Genomic DNA, 23037 nt, shown 5'->3' with positions numbered 1-23037 from the left:
ACATTTTGGAGCCTCCTAATGTTGAAGGCAAGGTTAAAGGGGTGAAATTTGCCACCCTTTTGTTCAGCGCACCAGACCCACCTGCTCTCCCTCGCAGGGCCATCTTAAGAGTATTATGGGCTCCCTGGCCCAAGTGGTTTTTTGGAGGCCCTATCTGGTAAATCCTAGAAAATTTCAACCGGATCTCATTTTTGTGAGGCCCAGGTGGGCCCATGCATTAAGACGGTACTACCCCCAGTTGCGACCCTGGGTATAGTATAGCAAATTTTATAATCAAACCATGTTGGAATTAGTTACTAAAAAAACAGCGAAAATAACTTCTCTGGATGTATTAGTCATAATATTGTATTATTGATCTATACACTCATTATTGATGAAATATATCCTCCATTACAAATTCTGTAAAAATATTTTTATGATTAAAAAATATTGCTACTCTTGAAGACTGAAAAATTAAGCCTTACCTTCCAGAAGCTTGACCAAGTTTTTCAAATTCAAGATAATTTTGGCATTTTGAAATTATTGATTCACAAACAGAATTGTCCAGAATACCCAGCTGTTTAAGAAAAAAATTAATACAGTCAAATAATTAGATACCAATCAATAGCTGCATGGCTGCACATAATAAATGAGTATGGAGATAAAATAACCAAGAGTTTAGAAATGAAAAAAAAAAAATAAACAAATAAATTTGATAATTTTCGGAACAATTTGAATTACTTTACCACTGACTGGTAATTTTTTGCTTCAGATAAAATTGTGTGTGTTACTAGGGAAGAAAAATATAGCTATGGTGGGTCAAAATTATAATTTAAAAGGGAAAAGTACATAATTTAAATTAGGGGTCTTTAATGTGTGGTCCACTGAGGTCTTTGATAACATATGTTTAGTATAATTTGATGACACGTGGAGTGTCTGAGGATGAAGGTGCCGGATTCTTAACTGAAAAAATATTAATTTGTATTGCATACTTTCTTCAGGTCAGTGAAAGACATCCACATTAGTTGCTTGAAGCTAATCGATTTGATAGCAAATAAAGGCGAGAAGTAACCTGCTCCAGCCTCAAACAAGATTTCTTTCACTTTTGGATCCATGTTAAGCTCCTGAGAATAGAAAAAAAAGAAATCAGAACTCATACTAAAGATATAATACAGCTGAACCTTGTAAAGACAAAGTCAAACAAATGATAAAAATATTTGGTGCTAACCTAGTTTTATAACTGACAAACCAATTTTTTTTTTGAAAATGTCAGACAAGAAAAATATTCAATTTACATAAGCAAGTTAATTTCAATAAGGTTTGAATGTATGCATATGCATATACTATATTTCCTCGCATTAGCCGGCACGTTGTAAAATTTGGGGACACCAGCTTTTTGAATATGGGGGGAAGAGAGCGGGGGGGGGGGAGGTCTAGTCCATTTCTGGCATGCTGGGAAAAGTAAGGTTTAATAAATATCACCAGGGGTCCGTCCAGACATTTTTAGTAGGGTCCTATTTTTGTGAAACTTTTCCTTATTTTTGCGAAAAGGGGGGGGGGGTCATTAATTTTGTTAAAATTTAGTAATTTTTTGTGGGAAGCAAAATAATGTAGTAATTAGTAACAAAAGAAATGAAATGCCAAATTTATTGTTTCATTAATTTCCATTTTGTCCATTGTATTGGTCTGTTTCAGATCCGGAATTTTGTGAAGGGTCCGGTAAGCTGACCTAAATTTCGGCTGGACAGACCCCTGATCACAATATTCACTCATGCAACTCAATGTATTTTTAGAACAAAGGTATTTAAGAATTTTCCAGAATCTATGACTCAGAAGCTGATAATTTCCATAATCTACACTCCATTGCTGTTTCTCAGCATACCGGCAAATGCAGGGGAATACAATAATTTTATCAATTTATGAAATGTATTAAGCAGTCAGGTTCAAGATTTAACTATTCAAGTATTAGCTCTATTCAGAAAAATAGACAAACAATTATCTCATTAGTACTTAAAGACAATTGCATCCAAAAATTATAACATGAATAATTATTTCTGGATTAAAAAAACCATATGAACTAACAACTTTCACTGGAAGTAAAAATTAATTTTTAATTGATGCTTACAGCATCCAACACTTCTGGGGGTCGTTTGTCCATCAACTTCTGAAACTGAATCAGCCAAAAGTCTTTCATCTCATTCATATGTCTCTCTTCCATTTCTTGCTGAAAAATTAACACTTATTATTACTACACCTTATATATTATATCACTACATTTACTATACAGGTGTCCCTTGCTTTGCAATTAATTGGTTCTGCAAAATAGTCGCATAAGATGAAATCATGTAAAGTTGGTTGAATTTAAATGGGAAAGATAGGGATGGGGGACAGGGATTGGTTTTCTTCAGAAGGATTTAAAAAATTTAACATAACAGAAAAGAAACTTTTTTTAATGAATTAATTATTCAAACTTATGAATAAATCCAGTGAATTTAGGTAATATGAATGAATTAAATTAATACGTTTTTCTGTCTTCACTATTTCCGATTGGTTCTAGTGAGCGTGGATATTTTCTTTCCTGAAGAGCCTGGTATTATAAGCTGATAACTCCTTTTAATGAAAAAGTTGAGATTCGGTTGACAAGCAGCATTTTTCATCTCCTTATAAAAACTTTAGTAGCAAAGCCTGAGAATTCCACATATTTCTCGCAAATATGAAAATTCTAGTTTCACTCTGGAACCGCTCTTTTGAATTAAATTTCTCATGGCATTGTCAATGCATTACAAAATGTTTTTCATCAGTGAGATCTGGTGAGTTGTATATTGTGGAAGGATTATCATTATATCAAGAGAAAGCATTATTGCCATACCAGCAAATCCATGTGCTGTGGTGCTGTTAGTACCACCAAAATACACGAATGAGTAACATTGGCAGCACAAAATTGTAATAAATTAGTTAATTAATAAAATTCCAGCATAACATTTTGTCCTTGTGGCATGGTTCACTGCATTATGATTTCGTATACGACACAGAAAGTAGTGACCTGGCTTCAATTTTTTCAGGGAAAGGAGTGCAAAATACGGATACCCCCTTGATGCACTTGGCGGAACAAGAACAAGCATGGTGTTTTAAAATATATTGAAGGTGATTTTATGCAAAATATTTTAAAATATTGTTGTAGCAGTTTCAAAATCTTTTTGAAGAAAATATATCATTACATAGGGATTCATCATAGTAATGAATATCACTGTATTAAGAGGAGTTTAACTTAGTGAAAATTTCAAAAAAAAAAATTCACGATTTCACTGTTACCAGTTTGAAGCCTACAGGAATTCCTCTCTTAAAACTGTAATAAGTAAGAAATCAGCATATTGACTGGTCAACTGGTAGATTTTGAGGAAATTTGTTAAAAATATTTGAGTTATATAAAAAAGGTGGTTTGTAATTTCAAGTGACTAAAATTATCACTATACTATGGGAAATGGAATATGAAACCCATGAAGAAGAAAAAAAGCATTGAATAAATTTATTGATTTTATTGAAAACTATTGAACAGGTAAGAGTTACACAATAACTTACAAGTCTATGTTTTAATTCCTGTTCTCTGACCTCCTTAGCTTCAAGCAAATCTGTGAGCAGAACAGCCAGGGCAGTCCTCCGTTCTGCCAAAACTGTCTGGGATAAATAATTTTTAATTAGCATTCTTTCATATTGATAGAAAGTTTATTGGTGGGAATGAATATGTAGTCAAACCTTGTTAAGACGAAGGAGGAAAAACAACAGTAGTAGTTCATACAAACCAAAGTCTTTCATTAATTAACAGAAAAGTAATTTAACTAAACGCCCAGTGAGAAAAATATTTATTTTGCATCAAGCAAAACTAATTGAAAAAAAAAGTTGGACTGCATATGGATTCTTAGAATGTTTTTTTTATTTGAAAGTATATAAAACAGTTACTGATACTTAAGATTTCATTTCGAGCAGAGAATTTTCATATTACAAATCAATTCAAATGGTAAAAAATATGGTGAGTGATTCTTTAACATGAGAATACAGATTAAGTTGCAATAGTTTTTTTTTCAACCCTTGAGGCGATTTCATGCAGCCTGCGATTAGGTAAAATTACTGCGTATTAAACTGATTTGGACAGGGTGCACATTATTTAAGTCTCAATAGCAGACCCTGATAAACAGACTATTTACATTCATTATTTCTACTGACGATAGTAATTAGCTATGGATCACACTGACTTTTTTGTATACATGTTGCTCTTAAAGTTTAATACGTGTATTTTTACCCCATTTCTTTCTGCTACCTCATTGGGAATTGAAAAGTTGTCTTTTTTCTGAACTCTGTAGCTGAATGCATATTTTGTATTCTGCTCACAGTGACGAAACTTTTTTGAAGTATGTATGTATGTATATATATATATAGCCTACACAGACCCTAATAATTTCAAAGAGCAAAAAAATGTGTCATATGGGATGATCAGGCTCATGTTGTGCCATTGCACAAGAGAGTTCCACATCCAAACACAATGATTTTTTGTGTCGAAAACAGAGAAGCAGTCATCTCTAAATTTCACCATAGCAGGTTGGTGGCATTCAACATTGAAGCAGACTAACACTTTCTCACACCAAAGTACTGATATTCTGTTCCAAGAATGTAGCTCAAGTAATAAGAATACATATATCGTAAATCTGGTTCCGTGTAACCTCATACATACAGGAGCACCAGGTAAGGGTGCGTGTGCACACCCTTTCATAACATCTACAGGTATTCTGCCTGGTGTTATGTGAAGCTAACCCATTTTATCTTGGTACCATCACCGATTTACTCATGATAGTCAATACTATCCACATGACTGGCCTTTTGCAAATTTTCCATCCCAATAATAAAACTCCTCTCAAAGTCTATTTGGTGTGTGAATCAATCCTTGAGTTTCTATTCAACCCGCGAGGCTCCAACAGTAGCTAAATCCAGCAGAAGAAATAAAAATAATTGTAGAAAAATGTAGGAAAAAAAATTGTCTGTAAAATTAAAATTATGGATTTAATAGGTGGAGGTCCTAAATCTTCTAAGAAATGTATGTGCAAGCAAAGCACCAGGACCAGATGATATCTATCCCAGGGTTCTCAGGGAAGGTGCTAATGAATTGTTGGGGCCAGTCGCACAGATATACAGGAGTAGTGTTGCTGAGGGTATCGTCCCGAGAGATTGGAAACTGGCTAACGTTGTTCCGATATTTAAGAAGGGTAGTAGAGAAGTGGTGTCTAATTATCGTCCAGTGAGTTTGACGAGCTCCCTCTCGAAAATTTTGGAAATTATCATCAAAAGGCAGTTTGTGAAGTGGATAGACGAGAATAATGTATTGTCGGATAATCAGCATGGGTTCAGGAAGGGGAAGTCATGTGTAACTAACCTCCTTTGCTTCTATGATTATGTGACTAAGGCTTTGGGTAAGAGCAAAAATGTCGATACCTTGATTTCCAGAAGGCATTCGATCGGGTCCAACATGGCAAACTCTTGAAGCGTTTACACGAGATTGGAATAGGGGGCAACTTGCTGAATTGGATAGAATCGTGGTTAAGAGATAGGTCGCAACGAGTTATGGTGAACGGGGAATTCTCTGGTTGGACAGACGTCACAAGTGGAGTTCCTCAGGGAAGTGTCCTTGGCCCCATACTTTTTTCACTTTTTATCGACAAACTCGATCAGGGTATCGATGGAATTACTAGCAAATTCGCAGATGATGTGAAGCTAATGGGGGTAATCGGAAATGAAAGCGATAGGGAGTTCCTCCAGACCAACTTAAACAAGATTGCAGCATGGGCAAATGAATGGAGCATGACGTTTAGCGTAGATAAGTGCATGGTCGCTCATTTTGGTTCGAACAACCCACGGTTCTCTTACGAGTTGAATGGTGTCACTATCCCGGATGCAACTAGAGTCACCGATTTGGGAATTCTCATTGACGAGCGACTTAAGTTTTCTGAACATTGTTCAGCGGTTGTCAAAAAAAGCGAATAGAATGCTTGGTCTCATTTTCAAAAAGGTCTCTTCGCGTTCTCCTAAAGTCATTCTTCCGCTTTTTCGAGGCTTAGTTCGTCCTGGACTGGAGTATGCTGTAAGGTTTTGGAGACCATACCTACAGAGGGACATAGACTTGGTTGAAGGGGTGCAGAGAAGAGCTACGCGTGTCCTTATTGGCATACAGGGATTGAGTTATGAAGAAAGACTTCATTTTTTGAATATGTTTACATTGGATGAACGCAGGTGTCGAGGAGATATGATCGAAGTGTTCAAAATTTTCAATGGGATGGATAGGATGGACCATGAACTTTTAGTACACCGCCAATCGACTGCTTTTACAAGGGGACACCAGTATCGATTGGTGAGGGACAATGCAAGGTTATGGTGTCGCAGGGAATTTTTCTCCAATAGGGTTGTTAATAAATGGAATAGCTTACCCCCGGAGGTAGTAAGTTGTAACACAATTGACACGTTTAAAAAGAAATACGATAAACATGTTGGGGTAAATCGAGAAGCTATCTATTCTTAGAATAAGACAACCATAAGTATTCTTTATGGGCATTGTATAATATTTTATCATGTGTATATATTGTTTGTAATTTGTGTTAATTGCATTTTTAATTGGGTTGCTGTATTTTTGAAACATATGACATCCATATTTTTATGGGCATCTTTTTATCAGCCACCTCGTTGGGCATTTTGCCTGTTGTGGCGTTGTATTTGTATTTGTATTTGTATTTGAATGAACTACAGTCGAATCTTATAACGAACACCATTATAGCAAAAATCTCATTTTAATGAAAACTTTTTCCACAGATAAGTTCACATAAGAACAATGTAAAAAGTATTGAATTCCTTTATAACGAAATTTAATTATTACAAAATGGTTTTTCCAGTTTTCTGGAGTTTGTTATAACGGGATTCTACTGTAATTTGCAAAAGAAACAATTTTTGATGCATTGCATCTATTAGCAGGGAACCAGATATACAATGGATATGTATCAGTTTATGAAGTGGAGCCCGGGTAAAATTTTAATTACTAAATTCCCTGTTTTTCACCATATTACTTGAAACAGAGGCAAGGCAGATTTTTCTGGGTCATTTTGCTGGTGAAGCTTATACAATGGGGTGTTTACACTGGCACAGCTCGCGCCACTGCAGCTGATCATTATGCAGAATAGTGAGAAGTTGCAAACCCTGTTATAGAAGGTAAATTAATTGCCATAACTTTTCAACATTTTGGAGGCATACATTTGTTTATATATTTGAAAATAGCATGCAAGCTAGCATCTTACCAACTCAAAATCTGCCTTCAAATCTTGTTTCTTAACTTCAGCCAGAGTAAGTTTCGAAAGCTCATCTTCTATCAATTTTATCTGTACAACAACAAACAAAAATCCACTGAACACTGATATCAAAAGCAATTGATTTTAACTATTGCAAGCAACAATACCTAAAAGATATTTCTGAACATTCTATAAATAATCAGTAATTTCAAATGACAGTGAAGACAAATAAGATTTCCTGTTCAAATTTCTGTTTTCTCTTTATATATCTCATGTTTTATATTTTCAAGAAGTAGCTCAATAGTCATAAAAATTTATTCAATTTCCTTAATAATTTTTGTCTCACAACTGAATTTGCACATGAGAGCATATCAGGAAGTACAATTTATAGATGATTCTGAATAGCATTTGTTTCAATGTCACTCACTAATAGGTTGGCATACTAACTTCTTGATGGGGGGGGGGGGACTTCTTACAGTAGCAATGTGTTCAGCAGTCATATCGCCAAGCGCACCCGAGTGGCATGGTGGTAAGATGCTTGTCTACCACCATGAAGGTTTCTGTCACGGTCCTGGGTTCAAATCCAAGGGAGGATATAGATAAGATATTCTCCCTAACGAACTTGAGGCGACCACCGATAGACAGTGCCTACATTTCCAACCCATCTCATTAATGGTAATAAATTGCAATATAGCTATATGGCCAGAGTCAGTGTTCGGTGAAGTAGTCATAACGTCACAATTTCTGTTGAATCTCTGTATTAAAAAAAAATTCTGACGAGGCTTAATTAAGTATCAAACTTACAACACTTCTTAATATATTTTGGTATAATAAGCAAACATCCTATTGACCCAACCCACAGTGATCCAGTTTGATTTCAATCTTCAATGATTTTTAATACACAATTAATGCAATGAAGTTAATATGGTAATGTTCTTTTCCTACTTTGATTGATACCTACACAAGCCAGATATTTCTACATAGGCATCTTCAATCTCTTCTCTCCCTCATTTTAAATGGTTTTTAATGATTGAAGGGTTAAGACACGAGTCACACATACACATGCACTTACCTCAAATGGTCCTAGTGTAGATAGTAACTCACAAATTATTCAATTAATTACAGTTTTGGCTCAGGTGTGAAAAGGTTAAGAAATGCAAATTACAAGGTGAAAACTCAAACTAGAAAAAGATAGAAAAATGAAAAAAACCACCTCTTGACTCTCTAATGGTGCAAAATGAGACATTTATACCTTCCTATATACACTTGATGTTTATGAAACAGAAATGTATCACTGACGCCTTATGAACTCTTAAAATACTAAAAGAGACACTAGGAGATAGAATTTAGATCATCATATCTAATTGAAATATTCAAATTTTTTTCACTTATTTAGTTTCTGAATTCTATGTTTAATTTTTATACATAAATGGTGCCCAATTTCTAAGCATATAAAATTTCAATGGATCAATTTACGTGTAACCCAATATTTCTTTAGAAAGATAGCTCAACTAAAAAAAAAAACAAACCTGTGTATTAACCAAAAAGAAATTCTACATGATGATTAAATGATGAATAGAAGCTCAGAGAAATAAGAAAGTTCACCTGATAAGCAATTTCCTGATGCCTCTTATCCCTTTGAAGTTGCAGTTTCTGGAATGCTTCTTTCTGCAAACGTTCCTGAAATACAAACCAATTGATTCACAAACGTAATACTTCATCCATATTGCTCAAGCTAAAAAATTCCCAGTTTCACATTTGATTGTTTCCCCTCAGTATGGCCATTTTACATGCACCAAAATGAATCAGCTACTCCAAGATATATAAATGTTATCACAAAAATTTGGTATATGGGTTACATCTGAATGTGATTATTTTTTTGCACACAATACAATAAACATGTTGGGGTGACTTGAGAAGCTTCCATACTTAGAATAAGACAACAATAAATACATTTTACGGGCATTGTATAATATTTTATCATGTGTATATATAAATTGTTTATAACGTTTGTGATAGCATTTTTAATTGGGTTGTTGTATTTTAGTAATATATGACATCCATATTTGTTATGAGCATCTTTTTCCCAGCCATCTCGTTGAGCATTTTACCTCTTGTGGCCTTGTATTTTTATATATTTGTACAATTCACAAGAAAAAATGTTGGTTTACATGAACTATTTTGCTCTGGATAATATATCCAGAGCAAAATAGTTCATTCTACTGTGCATTCCAAGTTATTTTGAAAACCATTTTCTTTGAGATGATAATGAACCTAATAAAGACAGATCAATCAGTCTTGTGTCATTAAAAATGTTTGAATTTTTGTTTCCGACCAAGTGGGAGATTTTGAATTTTTGACAATATTATAAAAACAATAGATCAAGATGAGTATGAGATACATTTCAATCTCTATACACATAATTTTTTGATGAAGTTCATAATAGGGTTTTGAAAATTTTGCTTTTCAAATAATTGTCAAAATTTCAGAACTTTTTAGGAGTATGTTAATTACAGGCGAATTTTTTACGAAATTCTCACCGTGGCAACATATCAGTATTGCACACAAGTGCATCACTTCTATTTCTTATAGATATCATGCATTATACTAAAAGTAATTTGCATTTTTTTAATTTAAAATATGTGTACATATTCAAAAAATGTCTTTTGTAATTGGTATATCATGCATAATAAATTATGTAAGATCTGATCAATCACAAACATTACCCATTTCTGACAATATAAGAACGATTTCTTGAAATTAAAAATTCAGCAAATAAGTCCATTCAGAAAAATAAAGTAATAGAAACTGTCCAAAAACATTACACAATTAAACTATTAATTCCCCATCACTGCAGTTATTCTTGTTATAAAAAATACTTGTTTTGCAGTAGAAGATAAATTCAGCTTACTTCATCTAATAATCTATTTAAAAGCACTTGTTGGTCCAATGCCCGTCCGTACAGAACATCCACCAGTTTTGCATCAGCATCGCATACACTGACATGAAAACAAAAATTGAAATTTTTATACAATAGGCGGATACAAGATAATGGGGGGGGGGGAAGAAAGCAATATCTTCTTTTGCCCCCCCCCCTCCTCCAACCTTTTTCTCAAAGAGCCTAAATACTTCCCTACTGGAAGAATACTATACTACTGGATGAAACCGCGAGCTATGTGTTTGAGCAAACAATCTCAATTTTTTTCTAATTACCTTAAATGCTAATGGGACCATTAAAAATAAGTCTAAAAAATATTAGGCTGATTAGAAAGTGCTAAATAATTTTCTAATAAGACATCCACATCACAATGTGGCCACGATCTTTACAAGAAGCCAGATTTTCCATTCTGCCTATGGCATATGCATGGCAATGTTACATGTATACTCTGATACAGCAGCAATAAATGTGGCAACAATATTCTAGGAGAAAAGTATTTGTTCATTTATTGTTTTGCATATGCTACTGATAATGTATGAAATCTGATATTCCATCAAATGCTTGATGGTTTTAAGCAATGTATAAAACACAATTTTTGTGTTTAGATCAATGCAGTTTGCATAGCCTACCATACACATATTAACATTCATACAAAATAAGGTTTTTAAAATAATATGTTACCTATTACACATCAAATATATGTATAATAAAATTGGAAATCAGTATTTTATACTTTGCATTTGAAGAGATTTATAGGCATAAGAATAGCTTCAAAAAAAAAGAAACTTTTTTTAAGATAAATCCAGCCTGTTTCCAAATCTTTTCATATGCTGAAATTTGCTCTGGAAATAACCTGACAATAGATCTTCACCAATCACAAAATAGTAACAGTTCTCGACCAATCCCAAATGAGCATGAGGGAACCAGCCAAACATAACAACCATGCCAAGAAAGTGAAGCTGGAAAAGTTGATAAGAAGGGCACCTCGTTTGTACTCGGTAGTACCATAAATCACCTCTGCAAATGCTTGCCACAGCTATGGGCGAAACATAAAAAAGAAATAGCAGGCCATGGGCTAACATTCCGGCAAGTCCTTATTCTCAATGTAAATGCCGGCTGTGAAGGCCTATGCCAACACATTCCTCTGCGAGGACTTGAGAATTTTTTAACAAATTGGTGCATGCAGATGCTATTTTCTCAGCTGTAAATTGGTGCATGTTGGGAAGTTTTAGTTTGGAACTTTTTATACATCCCTGACATATTTGTGATGTCTGAGGTATGCTTGTCATATTTTGAGGAAGTGATGCCATATACCTTACAACACAGAAATGAGAGTGGCAGATGCCTGAATTTTTTTCTTTTTTCACTTTGCAAATACAGTCGCTCATTGCAACAACCCCATGTTATAGCAACCATTCAAATTAAAATGACCGGTTGGATAAGTTCCAAATGTTTTCATAGAACACCTATCATATATGTTTTACTTTTAATATAATGACCCTCCCAATATAACATAACACCCGTTTCAATGGGACGAGGGGGGGGGGTCGTTATGTCAAGCATTGACTGTATCATATTTTTGGGATACCTGTTCTCTGGGAAGAAACTTCATTACATAGGAGACCAGCTTCAAGTTGAAAAACCACAGAAAATGAACTTCAGTGCGTCTAAGGGATCAAACCTGGGCCCTTAAAATGCAAGACTATCACAATAGCCATACAACCAAACATCATAATATATATGTTATACTAAATGTGATAAACCAGTTATTTTGCATAATAAGCAAATTCATGCATTTATTGCAACATCATATTTATTGTAACAAATACACTGTAAAAGAGATTTGGGCTGTAATAGATCTTCATGATTTGTGAGAACAATTCAGTCTCTCTGAGAAGTCAATAAAAAATTCAAATTGTACCAAAAGAGAGAAACAGAGTCGTCTTGCCATCATCATAGTATCACCTTCACTTTCCCCATGGCAGAGCAAGAAATCTATATTTGACTATATTTAAGAGAACCCAGAGGAGTCATAGACAACTTGAAAATGAAGAGGTTCAAAATGCTGTTAATCAAAAATAATAATGGCCATGACGTAAGTTTTAATGAACAAAATACTTGTGATTATAAAATATAATAAAAAAAGTCTGTTGTCTAAATAGGAACATCTTAATTTTTACTAAAATGAATTGGTTCTCAAACTTCTGTCTGTTGCAGCTCCTTTGCCCACAATTTACTTCATCTGCGACTCATTAAAATAGTTTAGTGCAAATATTTTCACCTGTAAAGAACCACTTCAAAGCATAAATAAGCACACAAATCAATACTTCTAGCTCACAGTGATGCCCTTGACAAAAGTTGGTGATGCGCTAGAAGTCACGATGCACACTTTGAGAAACACTCTGCTATAATGTATTCTTTCAAGGCATAATGAGAGGGGGGACTGGGGTCCGGCACCCCACTCCCAAAATGTTGGAAAATGGCTAATTTTTATGGAGTAACATGATTAAGTCTATTGTTCTGTCACTTGAACTTTGCTCCCTTCCTCCAAAAGAAATTTCTGGCTATGCCTTGTATTCATTTTCATTTAGAGTTCTTTAAAGTGTTGTTGTATTTTTCTGTACTTTAGATATCGGTTTCAATTCAGCTTCAGCATTTGATAACTCTGGATACAGGACTTTGCTGTTCATCATAATTACGCAAAAGCGATTTGGGTTGTTCTGATAAATAATTTTTTTTCCTGCCTCAGTGGTAGGTGAAATCTATCAAAAATTTAAAAAAAAAATGGAATCCCAGATAAGTGAATAACAGCACTGACCTGCTATGGCGCTTTCTAGTTGATTCTAGCTTTACTGCTTCATAAACTCTCTGTCTCTCTTCAGCTTCTAACATATTCTTCATAGAATCTGGAAGTTGGCAGATTAATCACTTTGTTAGATTGTTTTAGATAGCTACTTAATGATTCCTAAAAAATTAAAAGGCATGTTTTACACACACACACACCTAAAATTTCATTTTTCCTGAGATCTTCTAGCTCTTCTTGTTTGATTGTAAACATCTCTTCTGTTTCGATCCTTAAAAAATAAATCACATATTAACAAGTAAATAAATACAAATAACTCACATTTCATATTGAGACATATATTCATGTATCATAATCACAGTTCATACCCACTTTCTTCAATCAATGAAAACAATAGAAACACTCATTGTTTAACGTATGAAATATTCTATGAAACATACTATTGAAAAAGAAATCTCAATTAGAGAAATCTTCACATTTTTATTTTCAACAGAAATTACCTTATTTTAATGTATAACGAATTCCTTGATTTTTTGGGCTTACGATTTGGAAAAAAGTTTTAATCAAAGATTTTTTTTTTTGATTCAGGTATATATATAACAGTCATATAAGAGATAATATGTAGAGAACTATAAGCAGAGCCATATATGGATTGTAGATCTTCAGGAAGAATTAAATTAACTAATGTATTTTAAATTTTGTTTTCAATTCCTCGTTTTTTTCTTTTAATTAAATCATTAGAGAAAGTATGTTACATCATTTACTGTTTATATCAGCTTATCGTTCATGAAAGTAGTTCCACGCCACCATAATTGTTTGACGAATGTGCGGCTTGCGGTTGTTGTAAGTTATGAAGATTTGAGTTTTACAGAATTGAGTAATTGGTCAATATCTATAACACTATCCATGTATAAGAATCCTCCCAATTTTTGGCAAAAGGGGGTGTTCTTATACATGTTAAATACAAATACAAATATACAAATACAAATACAACGCCACAACAGGCAAAATGCCCAACGAGGTGGCTGATAAAAAGATGCCCATAAAAATATGGTTGTCATATGTTTCAAAAATACAGCAACCCAATTAAAAATGCAATTAACACAAATTACAAACAATATATACACATGATAAAATATTATACAATGCCCATAAAGAATACTTATGGTTGTCTTATTCTAAGAATGGATAGCTTCTCGATTTACCCCAACATGTTTATCGTATTTCTTTTTAAACGTGTCAATTGTGTTACAATTTACTACCTCCGGGGGTAAGCTATTCCATTTATTAACAACCCTATTGGAGAAAAATTCCCTGCGACACCATAACCTTGCATTGTCCCTCACCAATCGATACTGGTGTCCCCTTGTAAAAGCAGTCGATTGGTGGTGTACTAAAAGTTCATGGTCCATCCTATCCATCCCATTGAAAATTTTGAACACTTCGATCATATCTCCTCGACACCTGCGTTCATCCAATGTAAACATATTCAAAAAATGAAGTCTTTCTTCATAACTCAATCCCTGTGTGCCAATAAGGACACGCGTAGCTCTTCTCTGCACCCCTTCAACCAAGTCTATGTCCCTCTGTAGGTATGGTCTCCAAAACCTTACAGCATACTCCAGTCCAGGACGAACTAAGCCTCGAAAAAGCGGAAGAATGACTTTAGGAGAACGCAAAGAGACCTTTTTGAAAATGAGACCAAGCATTCTATTCGTTTTTTTGACAACCGCTGAACAATGTTCAGAAAACTTAAGTCGCTCGTCAATGAGAATTCCCAAATCGGTGACTCTAGTTGCATCCGGGATAGTGACACCATTCAACTCGTAAGAGAACCGTGGGTTGTTCGAACCAAAATGAGCGACCATGCACTTATCTACGCTAAACGTCATGCTCCATTCATTTGCCCATGCTGCAATCTTGTTTAAGTTGGTCTGGAGCAACTCCCTATCGCTTTCATTCCCGATTACCCCCATTAGCTTCACATCATCTGCGAATTTGCTAGTAATTCCATCGATACCCTGATCGAGTTTATCGATAAAAAGTGAAAAAAGTATGGGGCCAAGGACACTTCCCTGAGGAACTCCACTTGTGACGTCTGTCCAACCAGAGAATTCCTCGTTCATCATAACTCGTTGCGACCTATCTCTTAACCACGATTCTATCCAATTCAGCAAGTTGCCCCCTATTCCAATCTCGTGTAAACGCTTCAAGAGTTTGCCATGTTGGACCCGATCGAATGCCTTCTGGAAATCAAGGTAAACAACGTCGACATTTTTGCTCTTACCCAAAGCCTTAGTCACGTAATCATAGAAGCAAAGGAGGTTAGTTACACATGACTTCCCCTTCCTGAACCCATGCTGATTATCCGACAATACATTATTCTCGTCTATCCACTTCACAAACTGCCTTTTGATGATAATTTCCAAAATTTTCGAGAGGGAGCTCGTCAAACTCACTGGACGATAATTAGACACCACTTCTCTACTACCCTTCTTAAATATCGGAACAACGTTAGCCAGTTTCCAATCTCTCGGGACGATACCCTCAGCAACACTACTCCTGTATATCTGTGCGACTGGCCCCAACAATTCATTAGCACCTTCCCTGAGAACCCTGGGATAGATATCATCTGGTCCTGGTGCTTTGCTTGCACATACATTTCTTAGAAGATTTAGGACCTCCACGTCTTCCACTTGAATATCGTTGAGCGTTTTATTACCCCATGCAACACCCGTATATCGAATATCATTATCTCCATTAAAAACCGACGCGAAAAAGTCATTGAAAGCACTACACATGCCTACATTGCTCTCTACTTTTGAGCCTCCTATCGAGAGGGGGCCAACTGTCCCCTTACATCCATTATTGACGTATCGAAAAAATGATTTTGGGTCAGAGCCAATGTTATCTGCCAACCTAGATTCAACTTGCTTTTTACTATCCCTTATCGCTTTCTTCAACAGTCTTCTTTTATCAGTAAACAATGATAGGTCACCTCGTCCACTTTTATACTCTCTGAATGCTCTTTTCTTTTCAAGATAAAGGTTCCGCACGCTATCCGTGAACCATAGAGGGTGTGATGTACAAACACGCTTTTTTCGAACAAAGGGTATGACGTCGTGCAAAACAGAGGACAGCTTCGTACTAAATTCTTCCCATTGACTTACCACCCCTACTGATTCCAACCGGTCTTTGAAAACTTCCGCTAACCTTCTTCGCAAAACATCAAAGTTAGTTCTCCGAAAACAAGGAACCAGTCTTTTGTTATCAACCTTACCCGAGGAAAAGTTACAGAGAAATCTGACGATACGATGATCACTGGAAGAAAACTCTTCCCCCACCGAAACATGTTCAACTAGATCCTCAGAACTAGTAAGAACTAAATCCAAAATAGCAGTACCCCTAGTGGCTTCTGATACATGCTGATACAAAAAATTTTCGAGCACCAACTTAGGAAAGTCTCTTCCATACTGATTTCCAGATGAAAGGTTCTCCCAATCAATACCCGGGTAATTGAAATCCCCTAGTATGAGAACCCTCTTTCGCTTACACATGTAGGAAATTTCATCATGCATTTTGGCGATATAGTTTTGATCCCTATTCGGTGGATTGTAACAAACCCCAACAATAAGCTTATGACGTCTTTTGTTCTCAAGTTCAACCCATATGGTTTCAATATCACTTCTCTGCACGTTACACTCTCTAGCCTTCAAACATGATTTCACGTATATCAACACTCATCATTAAAATATGGTATATCTTATTATAAGCAATCTCACATTATGCGTTTATATTGTAACTAAGTTTCATAAAGTCAGTTAAAAAATAGCAACTGTTAAAATTGAGTCTGAAGTTTTTGATTTTAATTTTGAAAATAAGCTTAGGAAATCAAGACATGTGATAATTAAAATTATATATATATTGCAAATGAGGTTCTATTCTGTTATTATTCCTACTCCACACACATCTGAGCTCATTAATGAAGAGATCTGGTGAACAACACGAATGTTTTGAATAAGATTCCCTTTGTTGCAGAGACAATCAAATAGCTTTCACAAAAACAAATGATACAATTTTTTTCAACACTGATTTGCAATCAGAATGACTAAAAAAATATCCCAATATGATTAGAAGGTGTATAAACCAAAGCATAGGGGAGCTACAGCTGTATAGTGGGCCTCATGTTGAAGTCTAAAAGTTTTTAATTGGATTGCTGTATTTTAGACACATATGACATCTATATTATGTTATGGACATCTTTTTTTCCAGCCATCTTGTTGGGCATTTTGCCTGTTGTGACCTATGTTTATATTTGTACAGAAATTTTGTACAACCAATTAATTACATGAAGCAATGAATATTTTCATGAATTTTGAAAAATAGTATCTAGAAAAATTATTACTATAATAATTTATAATGCACAATAAATCACTTGAAACATATATTATTTTTAAATTTAGAGCTACCAAAGAAAAACTGTTATGCATAACCAAATAGGAAATAGGATATTTTCTGAAATGAAACACTAACCTGTCTTTTTCTAAACTCTCCAAGATGATTTCACTTTTTTTGTTTTTCTCATTGAGGCACATCAACTGTTCAATTAATTTTCCTGAATGATCTTCAACTAAAAGAAACACATGTATATAATTAAATTGAAATGAAGATTCTTAAATAATTCCAAATTGAAATGAAAATCTTATAATGATTAAAAAAATAATAATAAAAACTTATTAATTAAAAAAAGTTGATGAAGTCTAATGATGACAAAAAATGGGCTCTATTTGAGAGGTAATTTATCTTAACCCATATAATTACAAAGTTAATAAATTTCAGAAATTCCACAATGATGGCATCCATCACTAACACATTAAAAAAAAAAAAAAAACATTGGAATATGTTCTGGACTTTTTTCAATCAAAAAACATCAATTAACATATGAATCGCTACAAGCCATATAAATAGACTTTATTTTTATTCATTCTTTATTTCCCTGCAGTTGAATTGTTTTTGAAATGAAGCAGTTCAAGTTTATTATCCTTACAGATTGCCAGAACAATGAACACTGATATCATTGCTGTCACATATGAGTTAAATTTGTGTATAGTTTAAAAATGTTCATTATTAATGAGTAAAAATGCTCATTAATACATATACAATAAAATGCAAAATTTAGTTAAACAGATTTAGAAGTACAAATAAAATTTGTGTCAATATTTTAATTTCTCAATATCAATATGCCAATATCAAAATTTATTTCCTAATTTATGACATAGAAAAAATCTATTCATACTGTTAGAAAGTACAGCCAAAAGCCTCTGTTTTTCTTTTTCTTTTCTTCCTTGCAATTCAATGATTTCTTGATCAAGTTTTAGTTGCTCCTGCAACAGAAATAGCCAGCTCTTATAAAATATCAAATATATTACAAATATTAATTTTAATCTGTACTCATGAAAAAAACAGAGTATGATAATATGGCACAACGATTTTGTTCCAGATAATTTCTTTCACAAGTCCTCCAAATAAGCAGAGGGTGAAAAAAAATGCAGAACGTCACAGATTTATTCACAGAACAAGTTGCACTCACAATCAGCGCTTTTTAAAGAAAGATGCTAAAAACAGGAATGATCTAAAAATAACAAAGACAGGTCTCATCTTCAAAATTTCTCTAAATCTCTTCTAGTTCTAATTTGGGGATGCTTTTGTATAGCAAGAGAAAAGTTTCTGGAAAGGTCTTTTAGGGACATGATATCGCCAACTTATCCGAGCCGTCGCCAAACGTGCCAAGTCTGTTGTAATTTTGAGGGGTTTACTGCAAAATGTGCTGTTGATTATTTAAATGACATAAATGATAAAACATAATAAATAACTATTTACATAATTTTCATATCAATATAAATTTCATTTAATTTTAAGAAAACAATTAGTTTGTAACAGAACACTCAGAAATTTTTTAAAATGTTCACACTAACTAGCGCTACATTTTCCAGCAATTTTTGCCGTTTTGTTAAGGCATCAGCAGCTAACTGAGCTTGAAGATCGTCAGTTTCTTTCATGAGCAGCTCCATTTGCATCAATTCCTTATGCCTTTGTTCCTAATGAGACAAATAACAATACTCATGTTTTAAAATTTTTCTCAAAGAAAGATATGCTAAATTTTTTTTTAAAACTGGAACGATTTAACTAGTATGACAGTTCCATCAGTGCATTGTGTTGTCTTATGTTTCAGATCTTTTTATTTAAACATATATTTTTCTATTTTTAACATAAAATACAAGTTTCAATCAGAATAACTCACTCACCATCATGAAAAGTTGTAGATTTCAAACTTGTTATGTTCATTGTTGTGTACTGGTGGAACTCTCAAACAAGAAACTTTCATAACTTTTCTCATTTACATTATGAAAAGTTATGAAAGTTGAAAGTCAACATATTTGATTCAGGTTATAATTTTATGTAGAAAGCAAATAAACACTAGGGGTGTTGAGTATTCAAAAAGTTAATATACAATGGCTGTTATTTAGAGTCGCAGCATTTCTTTTCTCAACAAAATGCCTACTGCAAATTATTCACTAGTTGATGAGTTATTTTTCTATGTAACTGCTACCAGTCTTAAAATTTATTTATTTAGTTTATTTGGTCTGGGTACTAGTTGCAGTTCTTCAGCGTCTTCCGCCAGCTACCAAAGGGGACTATATTGTAACTTTATTTTTTATCGCTTCATTATCACAAACGTGTTGTCTGTTCCCCAAGATGTTTTCCCAGTTGAAGAAACAACAGGAAGTCACTGGCCACAAAATTCTGACTGTGTAGTCAATACTTGCTACTTAAATACAGGGCACCCATAATTAAAAAACCCTATTTTAAAGTAGCCTACAGGCAAAACCAGTCCCTACAAACAGTATAAATTTATTTCAATCATAACACATCACTCACTTCAATTCTGAAATATGGATGGCAGCAATAAAAAATTACACAACACTACATATGAACTCAGACATGTTAGGTACACACACAGTTACACTTCCGGAACAAGTCACTAGGTAGTAAATCGCCCATACATGGTGATAGACCTGAGTGGTGCTCAATTTTAAAGAGAGAAAGAAAAGACGAAACCGGTCATCAGAAAATAGTGAAATTTTGTGAAGGGCTTCATGAAGTGATGGGAATTTGTTTCCGGGAAAAAAATAATTAGATGCACATGTCGCCACCAGAGGGTATTTTATCAAGAAATGACACATTTAGGCAAACGCTTATAATTTTAACAATTTTTAAACACTTTTACAATTGTTACTGCCACAAAACATGTTCTGCATGATGGCCATCATTTTCAGATACAATGTGAAATCTCAAGATGGCATGCTCCACAACTGACCGAAGTGTGTGCAGTGAAATATTCAGCATGTGGAGTGAAATGCTGCCTTTAAGGTCAGGTAAAGTTCTTGGATTGTCACGATCTACCAAACGTTTCAAATGCCCCCAGATTCAAACATAGCATGGATTGAGGTCCGGGGAGGCCATAAATTAGGGAAGTGCCGGCTGATGACATGTTCTTCTGTAAAATGTGTTTCAAGAACATTCTTAACACACAATGCAATGTGTGGAGGAGTTCCGTCTTGCATAAAGGTTGTGTCTGCAAGAAATTGATGTGCTTGCAGAGCCAGAACAATTTTGTTCTGTAACAGCAATGCCTATCACTTCCCAGTGATCGAACATGTCACTGGACCTGTAGAGGGTAACTCCTCATAGAAGTAGGGACAGGGAATAAATGACGCAGTAAATCCCCACCATACCTTCACTTTTGATGAATGCAACGGAACCTCTAAGATAGCATGCATGTTTTCTGGTTCCCGAATTCGGCAGTTGTATTGATTGCACCATCCAAGTGAAAATGCACTTTGGCCGTCCAGAGGATATTCGAAGGCCATTCTGAATCGACCTCAAAATGCGAGCTAAAAACTGCAGTGAGAACCGGAGTCGGGCGTCATAATAATGTGGAAGCAACCGCTGCACAAGTGAAAGTTTGTACGGATAATATCGGAAGATATTCCATATGACCTTATGGACAGTTGAACGTGGCCTATCCAACGCCTGTGCTACATGACTGACACTAGTGCTACCACAAGAATTTGAAGCTCTGTCCTCTTCCACCTGAAGCAAAACCTCCTGCACTGCTTCTATGGAAACAGGTTTTCTTCCTCTTCCAGGACGAACAGCCAACGATACTGTGGTTTCAAATTTTATCGTACTCCGAAGGTTTTAACATTCATTGGACCTTTTCGAATCCTCTTCCAAGTCTGATATTTCCGTAGTTTAGTTACTGAGGAATTGCTGTTTGGTGAAACAATTTGACCAAGAAAGCGCAATCTCGTAAACTTATCGTCATTGTGAGCAGCAAACACATTGAGAAACAAGATCTCCGCGAATGTTTCTAGGTTTTATAACAGCTGCTGCGTGACATCACATAAATTTACACGTTTACTACAGGTATTCAAAGTGAAACGCCCTCTGGTGGTGACATTTGCAAATAATTTTTCCCCCTGAAACAAATTCTCATCACTTCATAGTCCTCCAAAAAAGTTCACACTTTTCTGATGACTGGGTTTTGCCTGTAGGCTACTTTAAAATAGGGTCTTTTAATTATGGAAGCTCTATTATCAAGAGTGCATTGTGACATTCTGACATTAGCTGTGCGAGCCTTAGCAGGAAGGCATCACATGTCAACATTACTCTATGTGTTTGTGTGTTTTTTTTTGTTTTTTTTTTGAACAGCTCATCACAGGTATTGAGAGGTTTGCAAATATGCAGCTGCACTGATTGTGGTGCTGGGAGGCAGAAAACCAATCAGAAAAATGCCACTCTCATCCCAGAAAATATAAATCATGTTCCAGAAATGAATTATTTACTAAAATGAAGGTTTTGCATTTTTTTACTTTTGATGAATATATCATCAATAATCTTTAGCAACATGGCTAAAGATTGTTGCTTGGACCCCATAGAATACACAGCACACACTACAGCACACAGCACATAGAATACACTACAAAGAATACACAGCACCACATTGTTGTATTGTGTCTATTTGGCTCACATAAACTGAGATAATTTCATTGTAGGTAGGCATTGGTTAAGTTCTAACACATTTGAGGAAATATATCACAGAAGAAACTTCAATATTGGCAGTATTCTGAATCACTGCTACCATGGTAAACTCTTGTTACTCCAGCCAGAATCCCAGTAGCAAGGACAAAAGACCATGGGAAAATATCTAAAGGATCATGGTCAAAGTCAGCATTGTCAAAGTAAGCAATACATCACTGTTTGAATTCTATGTTTTTACTTTCATGATATATGCTTTTATATTGAGTTGCTGTATTTTGGTTATATTCAATGACAACCATATTTTTGTGTGCATCTATTTACAGCGACCTTGATGGGCAATTCACTTGCTGTGGCCTTTGTATTTATAAGTGCAATTACTTTCTGAAAAACTCTTGTAATTATGTGTATACATAAGGGTTGAACCATACCATAAGTCAGCAATGATTCTATAAGTGAGCTGGATTGTAACTTGGCGACTTCTTTTCTGATGCAACAGCATTGGAAATTATAATTATTGTTTTAACTTATTTTAGATTTTCATTTGGTGACCAAAAACCTTTTAAATTTTTGTACTTCTTTGAAAATTCTGATTATTGAAGAAAAATATCACTTTGATAATTTTTATGTTCACAAATTTTTTTTAAGTTTTAGTAAATCCCGTAATAATATTTTTTCCAGACATGTAAAATATCAATTCGTGCATCTATAATTTTAAGTTACATGCCCCCACTGGACATGTAAATTTTCTGTGGTTTGTCCAGCGCTAATATACATACAGGATATAAATGGGAAACACAAGACAACCCAATAAACTAGTAGGAAAAAAACTTAAATTCTGGCCAACTTTCTTTAGAAGAATTCAAATGTATAAAACTGCAAATCCACATGAAGTA

The 23037-nt window shown here is 34.6% G+C and overlaps 1 protein-coding gene across 2 annotated transcripts in view; it reads right to left on the bottom strand.

Annotated features, from left to right (window-relative positions):
• Positions 1-23037, bottom strand: part of LOC149083640 (E3 ubiquitin-protein ligase LRSAM1-like) — a 53962-nt gene that overhangs the window by 8872 nt on the left and 22053 nt on the right. For both annotated transcript variants that reach the window (XM_089234124.1, XM_089234125.1), the window contains 12 exons: positions 19015-19137; positions 18336-18423; positions 17573-17669; positions 13240-13310; positions 13055-13142; positions 10210-10297; positions 8904-8978; positions 7308-7388; positions 3559-3654; positions 2105-2203; positions 972-1103; positions 465-556 (listed from right to left, as the gene is read on the bottom strand). In XM_089234124.1, the coding sequence (XP_089090250.1) occupies positions 465-556; positions 972-1103; positions 2105-2203; positions 3559-3654; positions 7308-7388; positions 8904-8978; positions 10210-10297; positions 13055-13142; positions 13240-13310; positions 17573-17669; positions 18336-18423; positions 19015-19137 (1130 nt within the window). The remainder of the gene's footprint in view (positions 1-464; positions 557-971; positions 1104-2104; positions 2204-3558; positions 3655-7307; positions 7389-8903; positions 8979-10209; positions 10298-13054; positions 13143-13239; positions 13311-17572; positions 17670-18335; positions 18424-19014; positions 19138-23037) is intronic.

The sequence above is a fragment of the Pholcus phalangioides genome, unplaced genomic scaffold (genome assembly GCF_987345545.1).
Source record: "Pholcus phalangioides strain wild (caught in Gottingen) unplaced genomic scaffold, Ppha-v1.0 ptg000008l_1, whole genome shotgun sequence".
In the NCBI taxonomy this organism is placed as follows: Eukaryota; Metazoa; Arthropoda; class Arachnida; order Araneae; family Pholcidae; genus Pholcus; species Pholcus phalangioides.
This window is presented reverse-complemented; position numbering and strand designations above follow the sequence as displayed.